This window comes from Limulus polyphemus, unplaced genomic scaffold (assembly GCF_000517525.1).
Source record: "Limulus polyphemus unplaced genomic scaffold, Limulus_polyphemus-2.1.2 Scaffold911, whole genome shotgun sequence".
Classification (NCBI taxonomy): domain Eukaryota; kingdom Metazoa; phylum Arthropoda; class Merostomata; order Xiphosura; family Limulidae; genus Limulus; species Limulus polyphemus.
The window spans coordinates 116,423-135,207 of record NW_013666521.1 but is presented as its reverse complement, the minus strand read 5'-3'; the positions used below and the strand labels follow the sequence as shown (position 1 = coordinate 135,207).

Sequence of the window (18,785 nt, the reverse complement as noted above, 5' to 3'; positions counted from 1 at the left end):
AATAATGTCAAAGTGCACGCACAAACAAATACTATCCAGAAATGACACATCATGTGGCCTTTTAACCGTTGATATACTAGTGGTGTCTTTCTTGTGGGTTCTAGAATGATCAATAAGACTTTCACATCGCGATTGACCTAGAGAAATCTATAGCCAGTGGTTGTCAACATTGTAAGCATAACAAAATATAAACCGATTTCAATGAAAATGATTCTCTTATATAAAAGTACATGACATTTTGTGAAAAATCTGTACATGGAGAAAAATGAATATCATTTTTGGATTCAGCGTACAGGAATTACTGTAGAACAAGTAAAAATTTCAAGACAATAAAACCATCGCAGGCCTGTGTAATTTTTGTTAACTCCCCATTATACATAGTTTATGAATCATTGTGTCAACAAGATGTTTCTGTACTGGCAATAGTGACTAAACTAAAGTTATCATTATGTGCATTAGGGCTGCAATGCTACTAACACAGCACTACTAGTAGGGTTAGAAGAGCTGCATATAGATAGATCACAGCATCAATTACCTTTTCCATGGTTTCAATCATGAATGTATGAAATTTAAACATCTCATATAATTGATACTTGAAACCATCAGTAGTTGGTGAAACTCTATAATTACAAAATTAAGGAAAAACAAGACAATTTTACATTTCACAATGTATCATTTATTCATGACCATGTTTTTGCCAGTCAATTCATCATCAGGTAGCTGTTAATGCATTTACTGGTGAAAACATGGTTGTGAATAAATGATGTATTTAAGGAAAGTACATTTGTCTTGTTTTTTCTCAGTTTTAAACATCTTAGCACATTAAAACATATATGTGTGTATGATATAAAAATATATGGGCTACATCCATTTTATTTGTGTGTGAAAGACAAGTTTTTATAAGTAAATATGGCCATCACTCACCACTTGCAAAACTGGTCAGGGTCCTTCAGCTCCCAATAATTTCAATAGATTGACTTAATCCACAATTTTTTCTTCTTAATCTTAGATGAAATTTTGTGCCATCCAATCTTTACTGACTGCAAAAATCTATTTGTGCAACCAGTTACATAATAAAAAGTCGGCAGTATTTCAATAACAAAACACGCTCACATCACCATGATATATAACAACAACGGCCACTGCCAAGATGTTTTGCCAACCAGCAACAACAAGTTATTTCTTGTGATATCATCATAATTGAGCTCATCTACCATTTACATGTTTCTCTTGCACATTTTGACTACAGAATAAGATAGATTTACTTGAGGTAATTGCAGACAATGTTCTTTAAAAGAAGTCTGTCAGTCAAATATAAATGCACAAAAGAAATATTTATAATGACTATTGATTTTCAATATCAATAATAAAATGTTACAAATTCCTTGTAATTAGTTGCGTCCAAGATTTTCACGAGATAATGCATGTTTTTTTAATACAAAACCAGAAGTTGTGATAATCAATTAAAACATCTTTTATTTAGCTCTTCTCAAATGTTTTGCAAATTATGCAGCTCAGTGAAATAGAAATGATATATAACTTTTTATTTTCAGAGGATCAATTTCAGTGTACAAACAAGTCCATGAAACCATTTATAAGCCTGTATGAAAATAATTATGATACATTGGTCTCTTCAAAGGTAAGAACAAAAAATGTATGGGTTAAGACAACACAAGACATGCAAAAGAAAGAATACAAAGTATCCTCAGATGTTTGTGACAAGGAATACAGGAATTTGTAAAAAAACATATCGAATTGTACAAGGCAATTCAAAGTGAAGTGGAAAAGGTAGAACTATGGATATATTATGATAGATAGATGACATATTAAGAAAAAACTGATTAAATCCTAAGGTTACTGCTGAATCTCCAAAGCCCAGAGGGAAGGTAACTGTACTGCATACTAAAGAAGTCATTTCCAAAGAGTATGGAAATGATGGTGCATGTGCAGAAATAATAACAATTTCAAACACTAAGTAATATCATCCCAGGCCATTAAAAGAAAAGTTAAAGAACCATCAGCATGGTTTTCTGAATGCATAAAGGATTGGAAAGAAAAGTATTCCTGAATAATGGACATAAAATTAAAGAATTACTAAGGTAAAGTATAAATCTACTTCAAGAAAATAATGTTCTTCTGCATGAACTTGCAAGCACTATGAAGGATTTAATAAAGCAGTAACTAATAAACCACCTTGTTTCAACAAAGAATGTTTTCTGTTTTCTTAATGAAAAAAATGTTCTTGTGTAAAAATCTGTTTAAATTTAGAAGTTGCTATACAGTTAGCAAGTTATGCATCTAATTAATATCAATAGCTGGCCATCTTATGACACATTTTTAGGTTCTGACTTATTTCTTTGGAAAATTAACCTTAACTATTTAACTGCTTTGATGACTAAGATAAACTTGTTCCTAGTCACCAGTGTGGTTTCGTAGTTATTTTAATTAATTAAAATCAGTGAAACTATCATTGCTTTTGACCTAAGTGGGAGGGTAAGAGTTTTTCACAGTGATTGATCATAAAAGAACAAAAAGAAAGCACATTAATGTTCCATTTTTAAAAGTTTTTTAAGTTTTCATATTAAGTTGGTACTCAGTTTTTAGTATCTATATAAAGAACTATGCCTATATGAGTTGTGGTAGTTAAGAGATTTCGAGAATCTTTAAAATCCAAAACATGTTTAACCGTTTCTTTAACAATTTTATTATAAGTGCAATTTTTATACGTTGTTTACGATAGAGTTCTGGAATATAACAACGAATAACGAGTAAAATAAATTTGTAGCATTTGACAATTCTAGTAAATAGGATGTTACTGAAATTCATCAGGATTGTGTAGGGAAACTTATAATTACCAGATTCTACATTTTTAAAATAGCCACCTGATCATCATAAGGTCAAACTACAATGTACACAACAAAGTACCAGGATGGGATCAACTTGCTGTAATGTCAAAAGTACATTTCTAGTTTTAACTTTAAAGTCAAGAGGTATTGTTAGACTGGAATCCAAGCTTTCATATCAGCCACATGGCATCCAGAAGAAAATAGTATTAACAGTACAAGAACCATTTTATAAACATTGTAAATATGTCCCACACTAGATTAATATGACTTGTTATTTAAGCAGTAAGTTGATTTCAATGTGCAATTATTGCACTTGCACCTTTTCTAACATACTTGTAAGAACATTGGCATTGTAATTGTATGAAAATCTATTTAACCTCTAACTGAAATGCTCCTCACTAACACTTATCATTGTAACCAACTAATGATCCTTGTTTTCAAAATTTTTATATGTTAAAACACAGTTTAAATATTATGCATGCTATTTTTGAGGAAATAATTTGATATTAAATTTATGAACTTAAAACTCTCTAATGTATAATACAAAAAAAAAAAACGTTTGAATGAGAATATTTAAGCAAGTTCTTTTGCAAGACCTAAAGTTTGGTTACTAATTTCAAGTGAGACACAATAGGATTAGAATCAACTGAGAACAAAGTTTCTTCCCCAAAGTTACTGCTGTATAAACATAACTATGTTCTTATCTGTGTACAAATTGCTTAATTATACTTAGAATTATGACAATGATCAATGAGAAACGTAAAATGATTCAAGTTTATTATCTTTAAGCAAATTATTTACAAAATACAGTCTTATAAAAATATTGATGACTAACTTCTGCAAAATTAACATCAGTAAAGGTGACGTTCAAATCCCCAAATCACATGCAACAAAACCCTTACAAGGAAAGTTCAGCTGGATCAGAATCTTCCCATAATACATCCTGTTTTGTTCTGAGTGCATCACATACAGAACATATACTCTATGTGATAACTCCACATCCACTGAAGACCTTTAAAGAATACAGAGGGAAGTATTTAGATTTCCTTACACCCAAAAATAACTAGAAGGTCATGAATATACCAATTACTTTTCAAATAGTTGGATGATATTTATATTAACAATTTCCTCGAACAAAATAAAATGTTAGTGAGTGAAATTACATTATTATTAATCATTTTGGATATTACACCGGATAATGTTAAATCATTTTCAAAAATTGGTGTGCTGTACAGTAAGGAGTGTCTTGCAATAAGATGTTCATATGGATTTACTCAGACTTGGAACCCTTGTTTGTTCATGGTATCCTAATGGAAACTTGATGTACATTCTTTACAAGATAGTGTTTATTACCAACCATCAGCTACCTAACCCAAACATGTTTCAGTTTTGCTTTAAATAATTTTGGGTCAGTGAAGTATGAACAGACACTGCCTGGAGATTTCTCACTTTAGCAATGTTTCATTACCTTACATGTGTTAAAGTGTTCTTCTAGACCTGAAAATAATTCCAGCATAGAATCCAAAACATCATCACAACTAAAAAAAAATCCCAGACAGTTCTTGTCAATAATATTTCTGTATGTTTATTTTAATTTTTTAAGGTCTTTCACACAAACTTCATGTATAAATGAAAGTTCTCCCTCATAACACTTCCAGCTAACATTAATGAGTTTTTATGCAACTACTCTCTTGTCATGCTGGGTAACATTACAGGTATCCTGGTATCATTAACAATTACTAGTAATATAGATATTAAAACAGTAATTAAACTGATTCAACTTTTGTTTACAGAATGAATATTTTTTTACTGATAAAATGCACAGTTGACTAAAAACCAATAGATAATAAACTTAGTTTGAGGCTTTCAAACATGAAATACATTCAGACAATGAAACAACTTAATACACACATTAGATGCATCACTGATAACATTTCATGCTTACAGTCACACAAAAACTACATAATGGAATAAAGGATATCTACAGTACTTTATTACTTAACGATGTTTTCTACATAAATTACTCGTGAGAGAGTATTTGGTTTATCTTTTGTTTTGTTTCACTCAGGTCTAAAATACCAGCACTTTTCAGTAACCCTGAACTAAATCAAACCAAAGGCATGTTATGAAGAAAGCATTTCACAAGTCTTTTTTTTTTCCTCACTGCTAGATATCTCATATTGCAGGAATTCAGGAGTTTAAAGCTGTAGCTGATGTTTAATGTTTTCTTTCTTTCTTATCAGTTACTGAGAGAAGTACAAAAATCAATGAAATAGATACTGACCAAAACTGTTTAGTTTAACATAACAAAAAGGGGTTTTAAATATAATTTTTTGCATAAAAAGAAATTAATGTTTGGTGAAAAAAAACAAAACATTTTCAATTTTGTTTCTCATGTACTTGTAAACCAACTTCTTAACATTCATATTATAGTTCAAACCAAAATATTACTACTGATATTGAGTATACATTATAAAACACATGCTTATATTATACAATACACATTAGTATACAACATTTAAGTAAACAATTATCGATACTAAATTTTGAAGTCATTGGATTTGTATCAAAATAGCATTCAAGTTTTAATAATAATACAAAATAACACTTTCAGAATAGTATGGCTAACGTTTCAACAACAATCCATAGTACACTTTTCAGAATGGTATGGGTAATTTTTCAACAATAATCCACAACAGTAAACCTTTAAACAATAACCCACAATACAGTTTTCAGAATGGTAATCCACAACAAACTTTCAGAATGATATAGGTATTACTTCAAAAATAACCCACAATACATTTTGAGAATGGTATTAGTGAGAAAGTTTAGCAATTTCTCAAAAAGAAATAATAATAATATATTTCCTACAACAACATTTCTTAAAATAATCTAAAGCAAAGAGTTGAAATGTTATTTTTTTCCCAGTAACATTAAGTTTTAACCATAATGAAATGGTTTCAATGATCTTTTTGAAGCAAAAAATAAAAAATATTTTCTAAACTACAATAGTAAATCACTGTAAAAAGAAGTAATTTCACAAGACTGTATGAAAAGTAAATGAACAAGAGTATCAAAACAAAGTAAAAACTTGGACAACATTTGACTAGAATAGAACTTCGGTTAGATGTTGGTATGAATCAATCATTCATCCTAGGTAATCAATTTATACTCACATCTCAATCCACATCTTTATCGTGTGATTGTTTTAGCACCTTATAACTGCAACAGATATAGCAAACTGTTCAACAAGAAAACATTCAGCTAGTTTTTACACCATATCAGCTTCTATACCTAGCTTTAAAATGTTCAATCAGAGTGAAACAATCCCCTTATTTATCTGGTTTAACAGGTAATATTAGTGTAAAAACATTCACCTTCTCGTCACTAAAAGCTGTAACTAGTTTACTAAGGTATTATATCAGAGTGGAAACAGTCCCCTTTAATGCCTAGTTTACAAGAGAGTCAGATAATATTGGAAACAGTGACCTTTTTACCTGGTTTACATGCTACACAGTATTTAAGAAAAAATGCAAGTTTTTAGGAAATGTCTTTTATTGCAAAAATAAATCACCAATATGAAACTACTTTAATACATTGTACATAAACGTTTGTAGAAATGTCAGCAAAAGAAGAAAGTTGCATAAATGTGAAAATGGTCACTTTTTGTAACTAAATTAACACAATACTTTAGAATTATTATTAAAACACTCAGACTGTTCTTTTAATTGTGCTACGATAAACTTTTCTTTATTACTGTAGGATATGGTAAGAGTGTGTAATTCCAACTATCTATAATAAATTTATTAAGTAAGGCATAATGCAAAATGGTTCTAGAAGCTAGTACACATACTATTTTTCTATGACAAGTAAACTTTTAGATACTGGTATAATATGCTGTTATACGAGCTTTTTAAAACTAGTATGGCATCATACTGCAAAGCAAACTTTGGAAAATAGTTAAGATACTGTTTTGATCAAGAAGCGTTAAAAACTGGTACAGTCTTGTGTAGTTCCAAGAAGCCTTTATAAACAGATTTGGTAATGTCTTAATATGAGGCCGTGAGAAACAATGACGATACTACTTATACTACTATGGAAATCTTCATAAAAACATATATTACCAAAAGGCCTTTACACAATGGTATGGTAATGTACAACAAAGAATATTTTTATAAAACTTTATGGTATTAAAATGTCTTTGAACTGTACAACACCAAGTGAGCCTTGAAAACAGGTACTGTTTTACATTAGCATGAGTTCTTTTAGAAACACATATAATATTCTACTGCCAATAGAATTTGAGAAACAAGTATGTTATCGTATTAACATTAGATTTTTACATACATTTATAGTAGTGTAATACCAAAAAAACCTTTAGAAACTAGTATATTAATAATTTACAATAGTGCCAAGAGGCTTTTAAAAACAGGCATAATTCAGTAAAGTGAGTAAGTAAGTAACAAAAAATTGCTGTTCAAATTTAAATATCTTAATTTGGTTAGATATTTTTGCTTTAAGCAGCAGGATATAATTAGTTGTAGAAATTTTAAGTGCTTTACTATGAAAATGTAAATATTAACTGCATTATTTTCAGAAAATTCACAAAATTATACTTTATAAAGAATCAGAATTTAACATTCACTTTACAGTTCTTAAAAAAACCTACCCAACATGACTCTGTTTCTTTCTCTATACACATACAATGTGGTATTAATTAAATATACAGTAACGACAGATTTAATCAACGAAAATATTCAGCTGGAAACATAAGATACACAACATCCAGCACACTGAAGCTAGTTTAGTTTAATAATACCTTTGCTCTTCTTGCTCCATTAATCATGGTTTCTCACTCAGGGTGTTTCTTGTGAAATTTTATTTCATTGCATCATCGGACGATACCATTTCCTCCAACTGCTCCTGAGACTGTGATGCCATTTTGGTTAATGATGCCATTCTTTTTAATTGTGCTTCTTGTCCCATCTGCAGTTTTACATCTGTTATGAATTCAAATGGATCTTGAGGCACTAATGGTGACATTACTTTTTCTGACATGTCGATTTCCTCTTCTTCCTCAACAAGAAAGTTTGTAACTAAGGCACCTTACCAAAAGAAAAAGTAATTCATCTAAATGGTCAAACTACAAATTAAAATGTGTATTTTGCTGTTTAAAGCTGAGAAACATTTTAAACTACTTCACATCTGACATGTAATATACTTATAAAAAGTTTCTCCACTTTGATTTAAAGTATTGGTTGGATTTTACTTCCAACACCACATATTTAAATTTCTTTAAAAAATTCTGAATTGTATATATATCTAGTTTTGAAAAATTAAATTATGTTTTCAAATGAAATTTTAGCAATATTCTTCAAAATGTACATTTAAAAATATTGTACATTAAAATAATTTAAAGGAGTATGTGTTGCTATACAAAGTTTTTTATGAATCAAAATTTCATACTAATCTCAGTTATCAAGTTTTAACATGCTCACAAAAATAAAATGATATTGTGATTTTTTTACAAAATCAACATTCCTATCTGGATTGGAAGTTTTGCTGCATTTCAAAATGAAAATATTTAACTGTTATTCACTTTTAAAAAGTCTAAAAGATCATATACGAACAATAATTAACTTTTAACAAGAACTTATGAAATGTATGCTTTTACTATATACTCATTTTTAATAAAGAAAATATCACACAATAAACTTATATTCTTAATTTTAGGTGGTTCTACACACTTAAACAATTAAACAATTTTTTTAGTGTTTAGACATTTAGTGTTTGCTACCATATGGGTAAGGGACTCACGTGGGTAACATCTTACAAAATATTTATTATTTAAATACTAGCAAGTATAAGAAGTAAGCTATGATAAAAAGAGAAACATACAGAACTTATACCATGATTTCTTTCAAGATAAATAACCTAGTAATGTAAACATTACTTTCATCAAAACATAGCCTTAACATCAATCTACATTAGTAAGTAATAAATAAAGTATGGCTAAATGTATCTTATCTCATGTATGCTGTATATATTAAATTAAAATAAAACCTTTTATTGTCTCTAAAGAAGCTATTCTAGCCCGTAGTTCATCTATTTCTTGTGTCATTGAGGCAACCATTGCTTCACTTTCACCTACTTCTTCTTGCAGCTCCTAACAATAAAGTACAAGTAATTTTATAAGCTGAGGTCTATAAAATATATCTTAAATTTTCTAACAAATTATATATAAACACTTGTAATTAACTATACTAAAACTTAAAATATTTTTTGAAATAATAAAAACAATTCAAAGTTGTCAAATAATTCCTAAAATTAAAACACTTCTTTTAAACAACTATAAACTTCTTTTCATAATTCAGACATTCCTAAATTTAAGCATATCTCTGATTAATTAGTACACGAATAAATGAATTAAAAACTTTTGTGTATGCAAAATCAGTGTGCACATAAAACATAAAAACAAAACAAAAAACTCAATTATATATCACTCCACACAACACTGAAGTAACATCACCAATCTAAATCAGAAAGAAAGGGGAAAACAAAAATTTCACAATTTGTAACACAAACACACACTTAGAATTTCTGAAATAATGTTACAAAACTAAAACTGGAAAAAAACTGAGCAAAACAAAGACAATTGTATATTTCACAAATATTCCTAGTTTCGCCACTAAAGACATCATCAAGTACAGACAGAACTAGCTTGTGAACAGGTGTGTATTTAACCAAAGAACTGGAAATAACTTCAACAATCACCCTGAGGCAAGAGAAATGAGAAGTGAGAATGAGCTTAAGTTGATTTGGTAGCTTAGATCTTCGTCTGTGTTTATGTTTCTATTTATTTCTAAAATTTCCAGATTATTTAGTTTCTTTATCTTTATCTCACAGACATGTATAATCTTGCATTTTTCCAGATGAAGTTGCTGTTTAGTTTCCATAAGGTGTGATGCAAAAGTTGAGTCGATTTTTCCCAATTTCCAGCTTCTTGAATGTTCCTTAATTCTTGTTGCTATGGAACATCCTGTATGACCTATTGCAGTCTTGACAAGTTAATTGGTAAACATCAATGTGGCTGTATTTTTCAATTTTGTCTTTGTTGTTACACAAAATTTTGCTTAGGTTGTTTATACAGTATAGGGCCAGTCTATAAATTTATTTGCTTAATCAGCTATACATTTTGTGAGGTTTCCTGATGTAGTCTACCTTCAGGGGCCATTTTAATGTGTAGCTCAAACAATCTTTTCTTGTACTAAAAGTTCAATGTGAAGTTGGAAGTAGAATTTCCTGCAGTTGAATTTTTGAATATTTTTGAAAATGTACATTATATTTTATGTATGATAATGGATGCTAAAATACAATGAACATTTTATCTAATGATGCCAAAATCTAGATAAAAGTTTCATGAATATCTAACATAACATAGTATGTGTGATCTTACGTACATTTTTATTATGCACAAAAATTAACCTTTGCATCCCCAAAAGCAAAAAAAAAAATAAATGCGCAAAATAATTCTTAGCAACCTCCGAGGAATGTTATAATGTGGTACACAGTTTAACCTATGGTTTACGTAGCTCTGAAAATCCCTTAAAATAATCTCTGCTTATCTTACACCATTTCTTTCTGTTTTTCTCACTTGTTATAGTATGTGGGTATATTGATGTTAATTTAATGATCTATAATTTTTTAAACAACAAAGTGTCAATTAACTTAACTGTATAACCATTATTGACAGACATTTGTTTTATTGTTTTAAATTCAGTTTCATAATTTTCAGATGACAAAGGTAGAGTGATAAATCTGGGTGACAAACTATGGAAAACAACAACAAGATATCAGATGTCTTGAAAAAGCATGTACAGTGGTGTCACGACAAGTAGGTTTTCAGAAAATTTTGAAGGAATGTATGCCATCATTTCTGTCAGTATTTAAAATTAGAACATTATGAAAGCTAGTATGTAACTAAGTTAACTGAAACACTGTTGTTTAAGAAATTAAAGGCCATTAACTTAAGATCACCAATTTCATCTAGGAAAAAAAAAAAAAATTGCAAAATTGTATAGATCAACTCCTCACCTCTTCTCATCTCTCTTGTCTCAGAGTGATAGTCAAAGTTATTTCCGGTTCTTTGGTTAAACATAATAATCTGATGATGCCTTAAATGGCATAATGGTCATAAACCATGGTCATAATAAATGAAAAACTTCAAATATGTACAAACATCTTTGTTTTCCTCAATTCTATAATTATGGAGTTTTATCAAGTACCAACAGTCTCAAATATTAATTATAAATATCAGAAAGTTTATTGAGAAAAAGGAAGATTTACAAATTATAAGTTGCTTCACGCATAACTCTGAAATAATGTCACAAAATTAAGCCAGAAAGACGGTTAAACACAAATTATCCCACTTCACATGCATATAAACCTGAAATCATGTTATCATCCTCTCCCAAAAGAACATGAAAAAACAAAACATCTCACAATTACTGCTCACTTCACATATACATAAGCCTGAAATAAATAATATTAACAATTTCACTCAGAAAGCAAGAAAAACAAAGGATCTCACAGTTATTGGTTACTTCACTATCACATAAACTAAAATAATGTTACCGATTTCATCCAGAAAGACAGGAAAAAAGACATGCCACTAGCCTTGAAACTCCCACCTACCCAATGATCAACATGGTTCATAGCATCTTCGCATGTAAATTATCATGCAACAAACAACCCTCCACCGATAGGAGTTTGACACACCCACTTGATACACGCTACTTTCTCTATTCAATTACAACTAACCATCACTTTGAGATTAGGCAGAAAGTAAACACCAGTAGTGGGAAGTGTGAGAAGAGAAAAGTACCTATCAGAAATATATTTTCAGTGCAGGAAAATAATAACTTCCGATACAGTACCTTACCTCCTCTCACATAATAGCCAGAATCCCACAATAAAAAGGTGGAGGGACTAGTGCAAGAGATGTAGATAGACACCTGAAGCATTTTATATTCATCACAATAAAATACAGTCAAAACAAGAATAAATATTCAACTAAAATGAGGAGAAAAATCATATTACATTGATTATCACATACACTGACAAACCATTCCAATCAGAGATCACCAAAAATTTCGAATCTTACCAAAATTTTAAAAACAATGTCAAACTGTGTTTTCTGTTTCATTTTAAGTATGAAAGACTAAGTTAATTTTTCCCAACACAAGCCAATTTCCTGTGTGTTTACTCAACTATTGAATCACAGCTAATAAAGATACAGTAAGGGTAGGTACTTATGCCAATAAAAGTTTGAAATACTATTTCTTATTCACCCATTATTTGTTTATCTTTATATTTTCTGGTTTTACAGTGCTAAAATGAAATTTAAGGACTTCCTTAAATAATCCTCGAATAAAGTTTATAAGTTATTTCAGAAAGATCACCGTATATGGTATCTTACAATCACTTCACAGGTGCTTTATCCATGATTAATGACATCAAATAATTCAGAATGATGCAAAATCATGATATCACAATTAAACATCTCTCCACTAAAACATAATTTTGTAATAATGGTAGAATTTGTGAGTTTAGCTTTGTAAAACGATTGCAAAACCAGTTCATTAAACATCAAAATTCCTAGTTTTCCTTAAAAAATAAAAAAACAGTAATTTAAGCATCAATTACTTTATCCAGTCTCCTTATAGATCTTCTATATTAAAACTAGCCTAGAGGTTTCATATGAAGCATATACATATGAAAAAGCATGAATACATGTTCAAAAACTTATCACATTAATCCTGAAAAATAAACAAATGGTAAAAATTAAATCACAAAGATGAACATAGTTGTTCTTTGCCTTTAATTTAGACCTTATAGCTAAATACATTAAACACTTGTACTTATTCATTGCTTAAATCTAAGTGAGAATCAATTCTTTGTTCTTTAAGCCCATTTGTCAACAACAATATTGAGCTCCATGTACTCTGAAACATATTAAATATTAGAGCTGAATTAGTTCTTGTACTTACCCATAATTTAGAATGCAAGGCCGAATGAATTCCTTGTACCTGTCTGACAGAACTTTTATCTTCCTCGGTGCAGGAGGCCCTGAAGTTTACAATGTAAATAACCATGCTAAATATGTGACATTTGGAATATACAGTCAACCTTATGTGTAAAGATAAATATTCAGCTTAATAAAGTATAAAAACTGGTTGAACACAAATCAATAACATTTCTTTCAGTGCCAACCTAAGATATTCTAGACCTCTCTTCTTGATTAAAATGAGAATCATTGCATATGATATGATACTGACTAAATACAAACAAGAAATATAGACTTTCAAACCAGAATATAGGCAGGAAAAGTTTCAGAAATTAAATTACATGTACCAAAAAAAAACATGGTTATTTTGCACTTAAACACCATGGATGAACAGCATAATATGGTGATGGGCACACATTCAAAATTTAATTGTTCCATTCCATTGTAACAATTATTGCATGAGTATATTGTGCTATCGATCGCAGATGCTGGCAGGTGAACAAGTCGATATGTTACAATGAATTGAGCAGACAAAAAAAACAATTATAGTTCAAAGACTGACATGATTTTAGATTTTCAATCTGAGCTTTAGTAATTCACAAATCAGAAGACTGCCTGATAAAAATGAAGGTGGGAGGGGGGATGAACCAAGTATACCCTCTGTCTGAATCCACCCTTGGCATGGCCATTATTAAAAACCTAATATGATGATTATTTGGTATTACTGATTGGGTATATACATTTTTAATAAATGCTACTTAAAGACCCAGACTGCACAAAGTGCTGCAGTTAAATCCATTATGAAGAGAATTTGTGTATTTTATAGCAAAGCCACATCGGCCTATCTGCTGTGTCCAATGAGGGAAATCCAACTCCTCATTTTAGCATTGTAAATCTGTAGAGATACTGCTCTCCCACTAGGGGACTATGAAGAGAAGCTCACCCTTTCTTCAGTACAAACCAAGTTAGCCTACATGCTTATTCAGACCATCAGACTAAGTTTTGTAGCAGATTGTGCTCTTCTTTCATGCAATGGAGAAAACGAAATCAAACTTTATCCTATGGAAACAGAATTTATTTCTAGTGTTTTGTATATGTGAGTGTTTAGTTTAGTTTAGTGGACAGCAAAGTGAGGGTGGATCTCCAGTCCATCATCAGGCAGCATTGGGAATATATTGTCCAGTCTGCAGTAGTAGAAGGGTACCCGGCCACATACATATGTGGCTGGTTCAGCTCCAACAATCACCATATCTGCCTGGAACCAACATCCAGGGGCCTGTAGAAAAAAAGGGGTGAACTATATGTTGGATGAATGTATCATCCAACACCTAATGGTATCTGGAAATGTACATCAGGTCCACAATATGATGAGCATCAATGCCATCTACACCAGCAAAACACCATTACCCTACTCTCAATTGAGGGGGATTGAGCACATTCAGGAGGCAGCCTTCATGGTCCACCACCCCAGCAACTAGGAACTAATAAGTGACAAGGGCTCACATACTCCACTAGAAGAAGGAGGGGGATGCATTGGAGAGTGTGGAAGAATGCAACTCTAGAGACAGTGCAGTCCCTTTCTCCTTTACTCATGATAGTCGAGGAGCATATGGCCTGAGATGAACATCTTTGTGAAGTGAACTAGCATGAGTCAAACCTATAAACCATCTTGCAAACCACCCCATCTCAACTGTACACATATATGAGACAAATGTCTTACAATGCAGATTTAAGAATAAATATAACTGGTCATGCAACACTCGCCCCACTGAGCAGGACCCAACTCTGCAACAAAGGCTCCTGCAAAGAAAATGAAGAAAAATAGGAACACTTAGCCACACACAGAGACATCATGGAGTGCAAAATTGCAATGAAAGGAAAACAAAACCCTGCACAAGAAGAAACAGCTGGTGAAAATAATGAGCAGTAAAAGTATGGGGAGTGTTCTACATACTAGCACTAATAATGTTCTCTATCAGATGATGAAAATGAGCAGCCAGAGACATGGTAATGTGATGAATTTGATGGGAAGATATACTGAAAAGATGACAACAATCAGGAGAAAAAGAAGAATAAGCCAGGTGAATCAACTGGCAAATCCAACACATAAGAATAATGGAAGAAAGATCACTGGACTAGGTAGGATTCCAAAGAATATATCATTTGAACCAGGAACCATGGAATGAATCAGCATGTGCCAAACAACAGCAGAGAGCTCTGAGCAGAGAGAGGAGGTGAACAGGATCAGAATGGTCATAAGTGTGTGATATAGAAGGATCCAGGCAGAATTACCCTCCCGAGCAACATAAGTGTTGGGCAGTAAAAAACGATCAGGGAAGAGGATCACATAGGTACTGTGAAATAAGGTGTGGTTGATATACGAAACAGGTTAACAAGTGTTCAAAAGGAGGAAGGGTAAGGGCATGAAGGACATCATTGAGGTTCCAATCCAGGAGAGAGACAGGGCGAGGAGTACAGGTCCTGCAGAGGGAATGGAGCAAAAAGGACAGGACTAGCAACCTGGAGACATAGGCATAAGATGTAAAATGACAAAGCAAAACAATAGCCCACAACGGAGGAGACTGAAAGGCCCCTGTCAAAGAGCTAGGTAACAAAATAAGTGATACGGGGAAAGGTCAGCCAGGACGGGGGATAACTATCGACATATAGACTACACTGGTACATGTACCACTTTCTTTCCTACATTGTCATGGAGTAAAGACATACAGAATGGGAAATCAAGGATGCCACATGCTGTGAAAGTCAGACCAACTGGGCCACGGACCAGACAAAAGTCACTCGCAAAGCCTGATTGTGGAAACAGATAGGTGACACATGTCAGAATGGGGCTGACAAAAGATGGTGGGAGAAAGAGAGAGAGAAAAGGAGGCACACCAGTGGTTGGCACAGAAGTGAGAACCATGTATGACATAGCCAATATGGAGCCACCAACAGAACCTGACAAAGAGTAGTCTGAATGAGAGAAACAACCCGGGGGTTAGGGAATCAGATGATCAGAGAGTAGGAATACAGGTATGAACCTGACCAATCCAAATTGAGAGCATCCACTGCTCCAGCCAAAGGATGTGGAACAGAAGACCAAAACCTAGGGAGGTGAGAATCGAGATGAGTAGCAAAGGTGACCAGCTCTGAAACACCTGTGGGTCCAGTGACCACTCCATAGGGAGAATCCTGTTGGAATGTGATAAGCAATCTGTGACAAGGTTCAGAGAACCCAGAATATGTCAAACCCACAAATAAAGTTGATGGCTGTGAGCACAATACAGGAGATCCAATGTGCGAAAACAGAAGTCTCACGACTGAGTGCCTCTTGCCTGGATAAGTACAAGACTACTCTTGAGTGGTCAGAATGCATCATCACTGATGGGCCCTGAAGGTTCGAAAGGCAATAAACCAAAGCCCAATGAATGCTGAGGAGCTCCAACAGATTGATATGGAGAAAGGACTGAGAGAATACAGGGCTCCAAAAGCTCCCAAACATCCAAATAAGCATTTGTAAAAAGTTGATATTCCAGTCAAGGAGGAGGAAGGGGAATAGTGAAATTATCAAAATCTAACCACCAGGCAAAGATGGTCTGTAAGGAAGGAGGAGAGGGGCATCAAAGGGATCCTGAAGGCATCTCCACAGGTCCATCAAAGCTCTCTGAAGGCGATGCACGTGGGCACAACCAAAAGGGATGAGAGCTGCCTGAGAAGCCCATGTCCCTAATAGGGATAGAGCCTCTAGAGTAGTGGGAGAAGGAGATGGGATAGGTCAAGAACCAATAGCGCCATAACTTTTAGATGAAGAAGAGAAAGTAAGGCCCAACTATGATAAACAATACCCCACGGTGAACAAGGTATTGTATGAGGGTGAGGAAAGGCTTATCTACACCCACAACCAACTAACCAGAAAGTCAGAGGTGGCCTGCAAGAGAGCTAGAAGTAGGCAGTCATCTATGCAATGAAGGAAACAAAGGTCCTGGGAAGGACAAAGAAAGACAAGTGCATAGACCACCTGACAAAAAACACAGGGATCCAAGGCAAGCCCAGAACAGAAAAACACAACCACAATGGACAAAACAAAGGTAAAGTCAGGATGCAGGAGAGATGAGAAAGTAAAAGGAAATCACCAAACCACCTACGATCTACTTCCACAAATGAGAAGTGCGGTACTATCATTTCTAAGATAACCCACTAAACCCAAGGGTCCATGGCAAAGGACCACCAGACACAGGCAAAGTAGAGGGCCAAGCCCTCACAAGACTCAAACCTACTTTGTAGTCTCTAAGACTCATGGCTGTTGCCAGAAGTACCAACAGCAAATCACAGGAACATAATAGGCTGCTGAAAGGAGGAGGAGGGTGAGACACAGGAACAGGTTCAGGAGGGGGTTGGGACAGACAAGAGGCCAATAAGGAAATGAAGGTATCCAAAGAGTCAGGAATGCCCAAAAAAAACCTGGTGCAGAAAAAGAGGCATGTGCAAAACATGCAATGAGGAGCGAGGCAAATGTACCTGCAGCAAAAGAGTGGCCTGACCCCAAAGATGTCCCATCAACAGAGGAGCCACATTAGCAAGGAAAGGGCAGATGAGGAGAGGCATGCCATGGTGGAAAACAAAGGCTGGAAAAAAAGTCACGAAAGTATTGGGCTCCGAACTCCCAAGGGGACGAGCAAGTAGAAAAGCTGCACGTTTAAGGAAGAAAATGGAGAATGGTGCTCCACCAAAGCATGGTCTACCAGAGTAAATAGTGTCACAGCATAACTGGTCCATAAAAAGACTCACATGAACCCCAATATCTGATGAGGAAGTGAAAAAACTAGATACTAGCTCATCAAGACGACATTAAGAGGGGCAGGTGAGGAATTAAAGGGAAAGGGAAACAAAAATAAAATATACCATACCTGAAGTATTTAGTCAACAAAGGGAGAAGGATACCTGGGTACCTCCCCTGAAATGAAACATGATAGTGAGGAATAGGCAAAAAGAGAGAACAGGCTGTCAAAATTCACATCCACATGTTCAGGCACACCTTCACATGGTGACAGAAGACAATCATCTGGCAATCCAGAAGAGTGCGTAAAGGTAGACAACTTATTTCAAACACAGCCATTACTTCCTCGGGAGAAACAATTTGACCTGCTGCCATTTGAAGACTCAAATGCAAATCAAGAATTGAAGAACAAATAATTTGAAAAACACAGGAAAAAAAAAATGTGTGGAATAACTCGAAAATTAGGAAAAAATTAATGAACTATTAAATGTAAAACTGAAGGCATGCAATTAATTGATGTGAAGTTCAAAAAAGAAACAATAGGTATGAAAGCACAAGCAAAAACACATTTTAATTGTAGGACTGCCATATAACTGTCTCAACAAAGGATCAGTCCCTGGGACTGACCTCATAACCATTTTGTGCTTGTTATAAATTTCATGCTATAACTTATAGATTATTAAGCGTATGTATAAGTAAATATTACAATGCTTTCATACGCAAAATATCAAATTTTTCAAATCTTAAGGTTTGTAAAGCAATATTTTTTCTCCTGCCTTTTTCTTTTCGCATATTGCCTATCCAACATAAAAGTAATTTTCATTTTTGTGCATCAGAAAAGTTTTCCAATTTCACATGCAAAATCTATATAATGTCCAGATAGTCCACAAAATCATAAATGTTTAGACTAAATAGCTTAATTCTCATAATATTATACATTTATGTATATTTATTATTATATTGACCTTTCAACCAAGCCTGGCTAACAATATAGAAGTTACAATGACATGTCACATGTGCACTCATGTCACTGTATCCAATTATATAAAACTGACCTTTAGTCTGTGCAAAGTAACTTGTCTTGGCTGTGTTTTAG

The 18,785-nt window shown here is 33.1% G+C and overlaps 1 protein-coding gene across 5 annotated transcripts in view; it reads right to left on the bottom strand.

Annotated features, from left to right (window-relative positions):
* Positions 1-3,601: 3,601 nt before the first annotated feature.
* The window catches only part of LOC106461190 (BRISC complex subunit Abraxas 2-like), a 67,911-nt gene continuing 52,727 nt past the window's right edge, over positions 3,602-18,785 (bottom strand). Inside the window, exons 6-10 of one of the 5 annotated variants that reach the window (XR_002610948.1) lie at positions 12,896-12,974; positions 8,910-9,012; positions 7,666-7,951; positions 6,023-6,087; positions 3,602-3,858 (exon numbers count right to left, since the gene is read on the bottom strand). Coding sequence is in view for 1 of the 5 variants with exons in the window: in XM_013920986.2 (XP_013776440.1) it covers positions 7,725-7,951; positions 8,910-9,012; positions 12,896-12,974 (409 nt within the window). In the remaining 4 variants the exon portion in view is untranslated. Of the gene's footprint in view, positions 7,952-8,909; positions 9,013-12,895; positions 12,975-18,785 lie in introns of all 5 variants that reach the window. The other 4 variants (XR_002610945.1, XR_002610946.1, XR_002610947.1 and 1 more) reach the window with 4 other exon arrangements.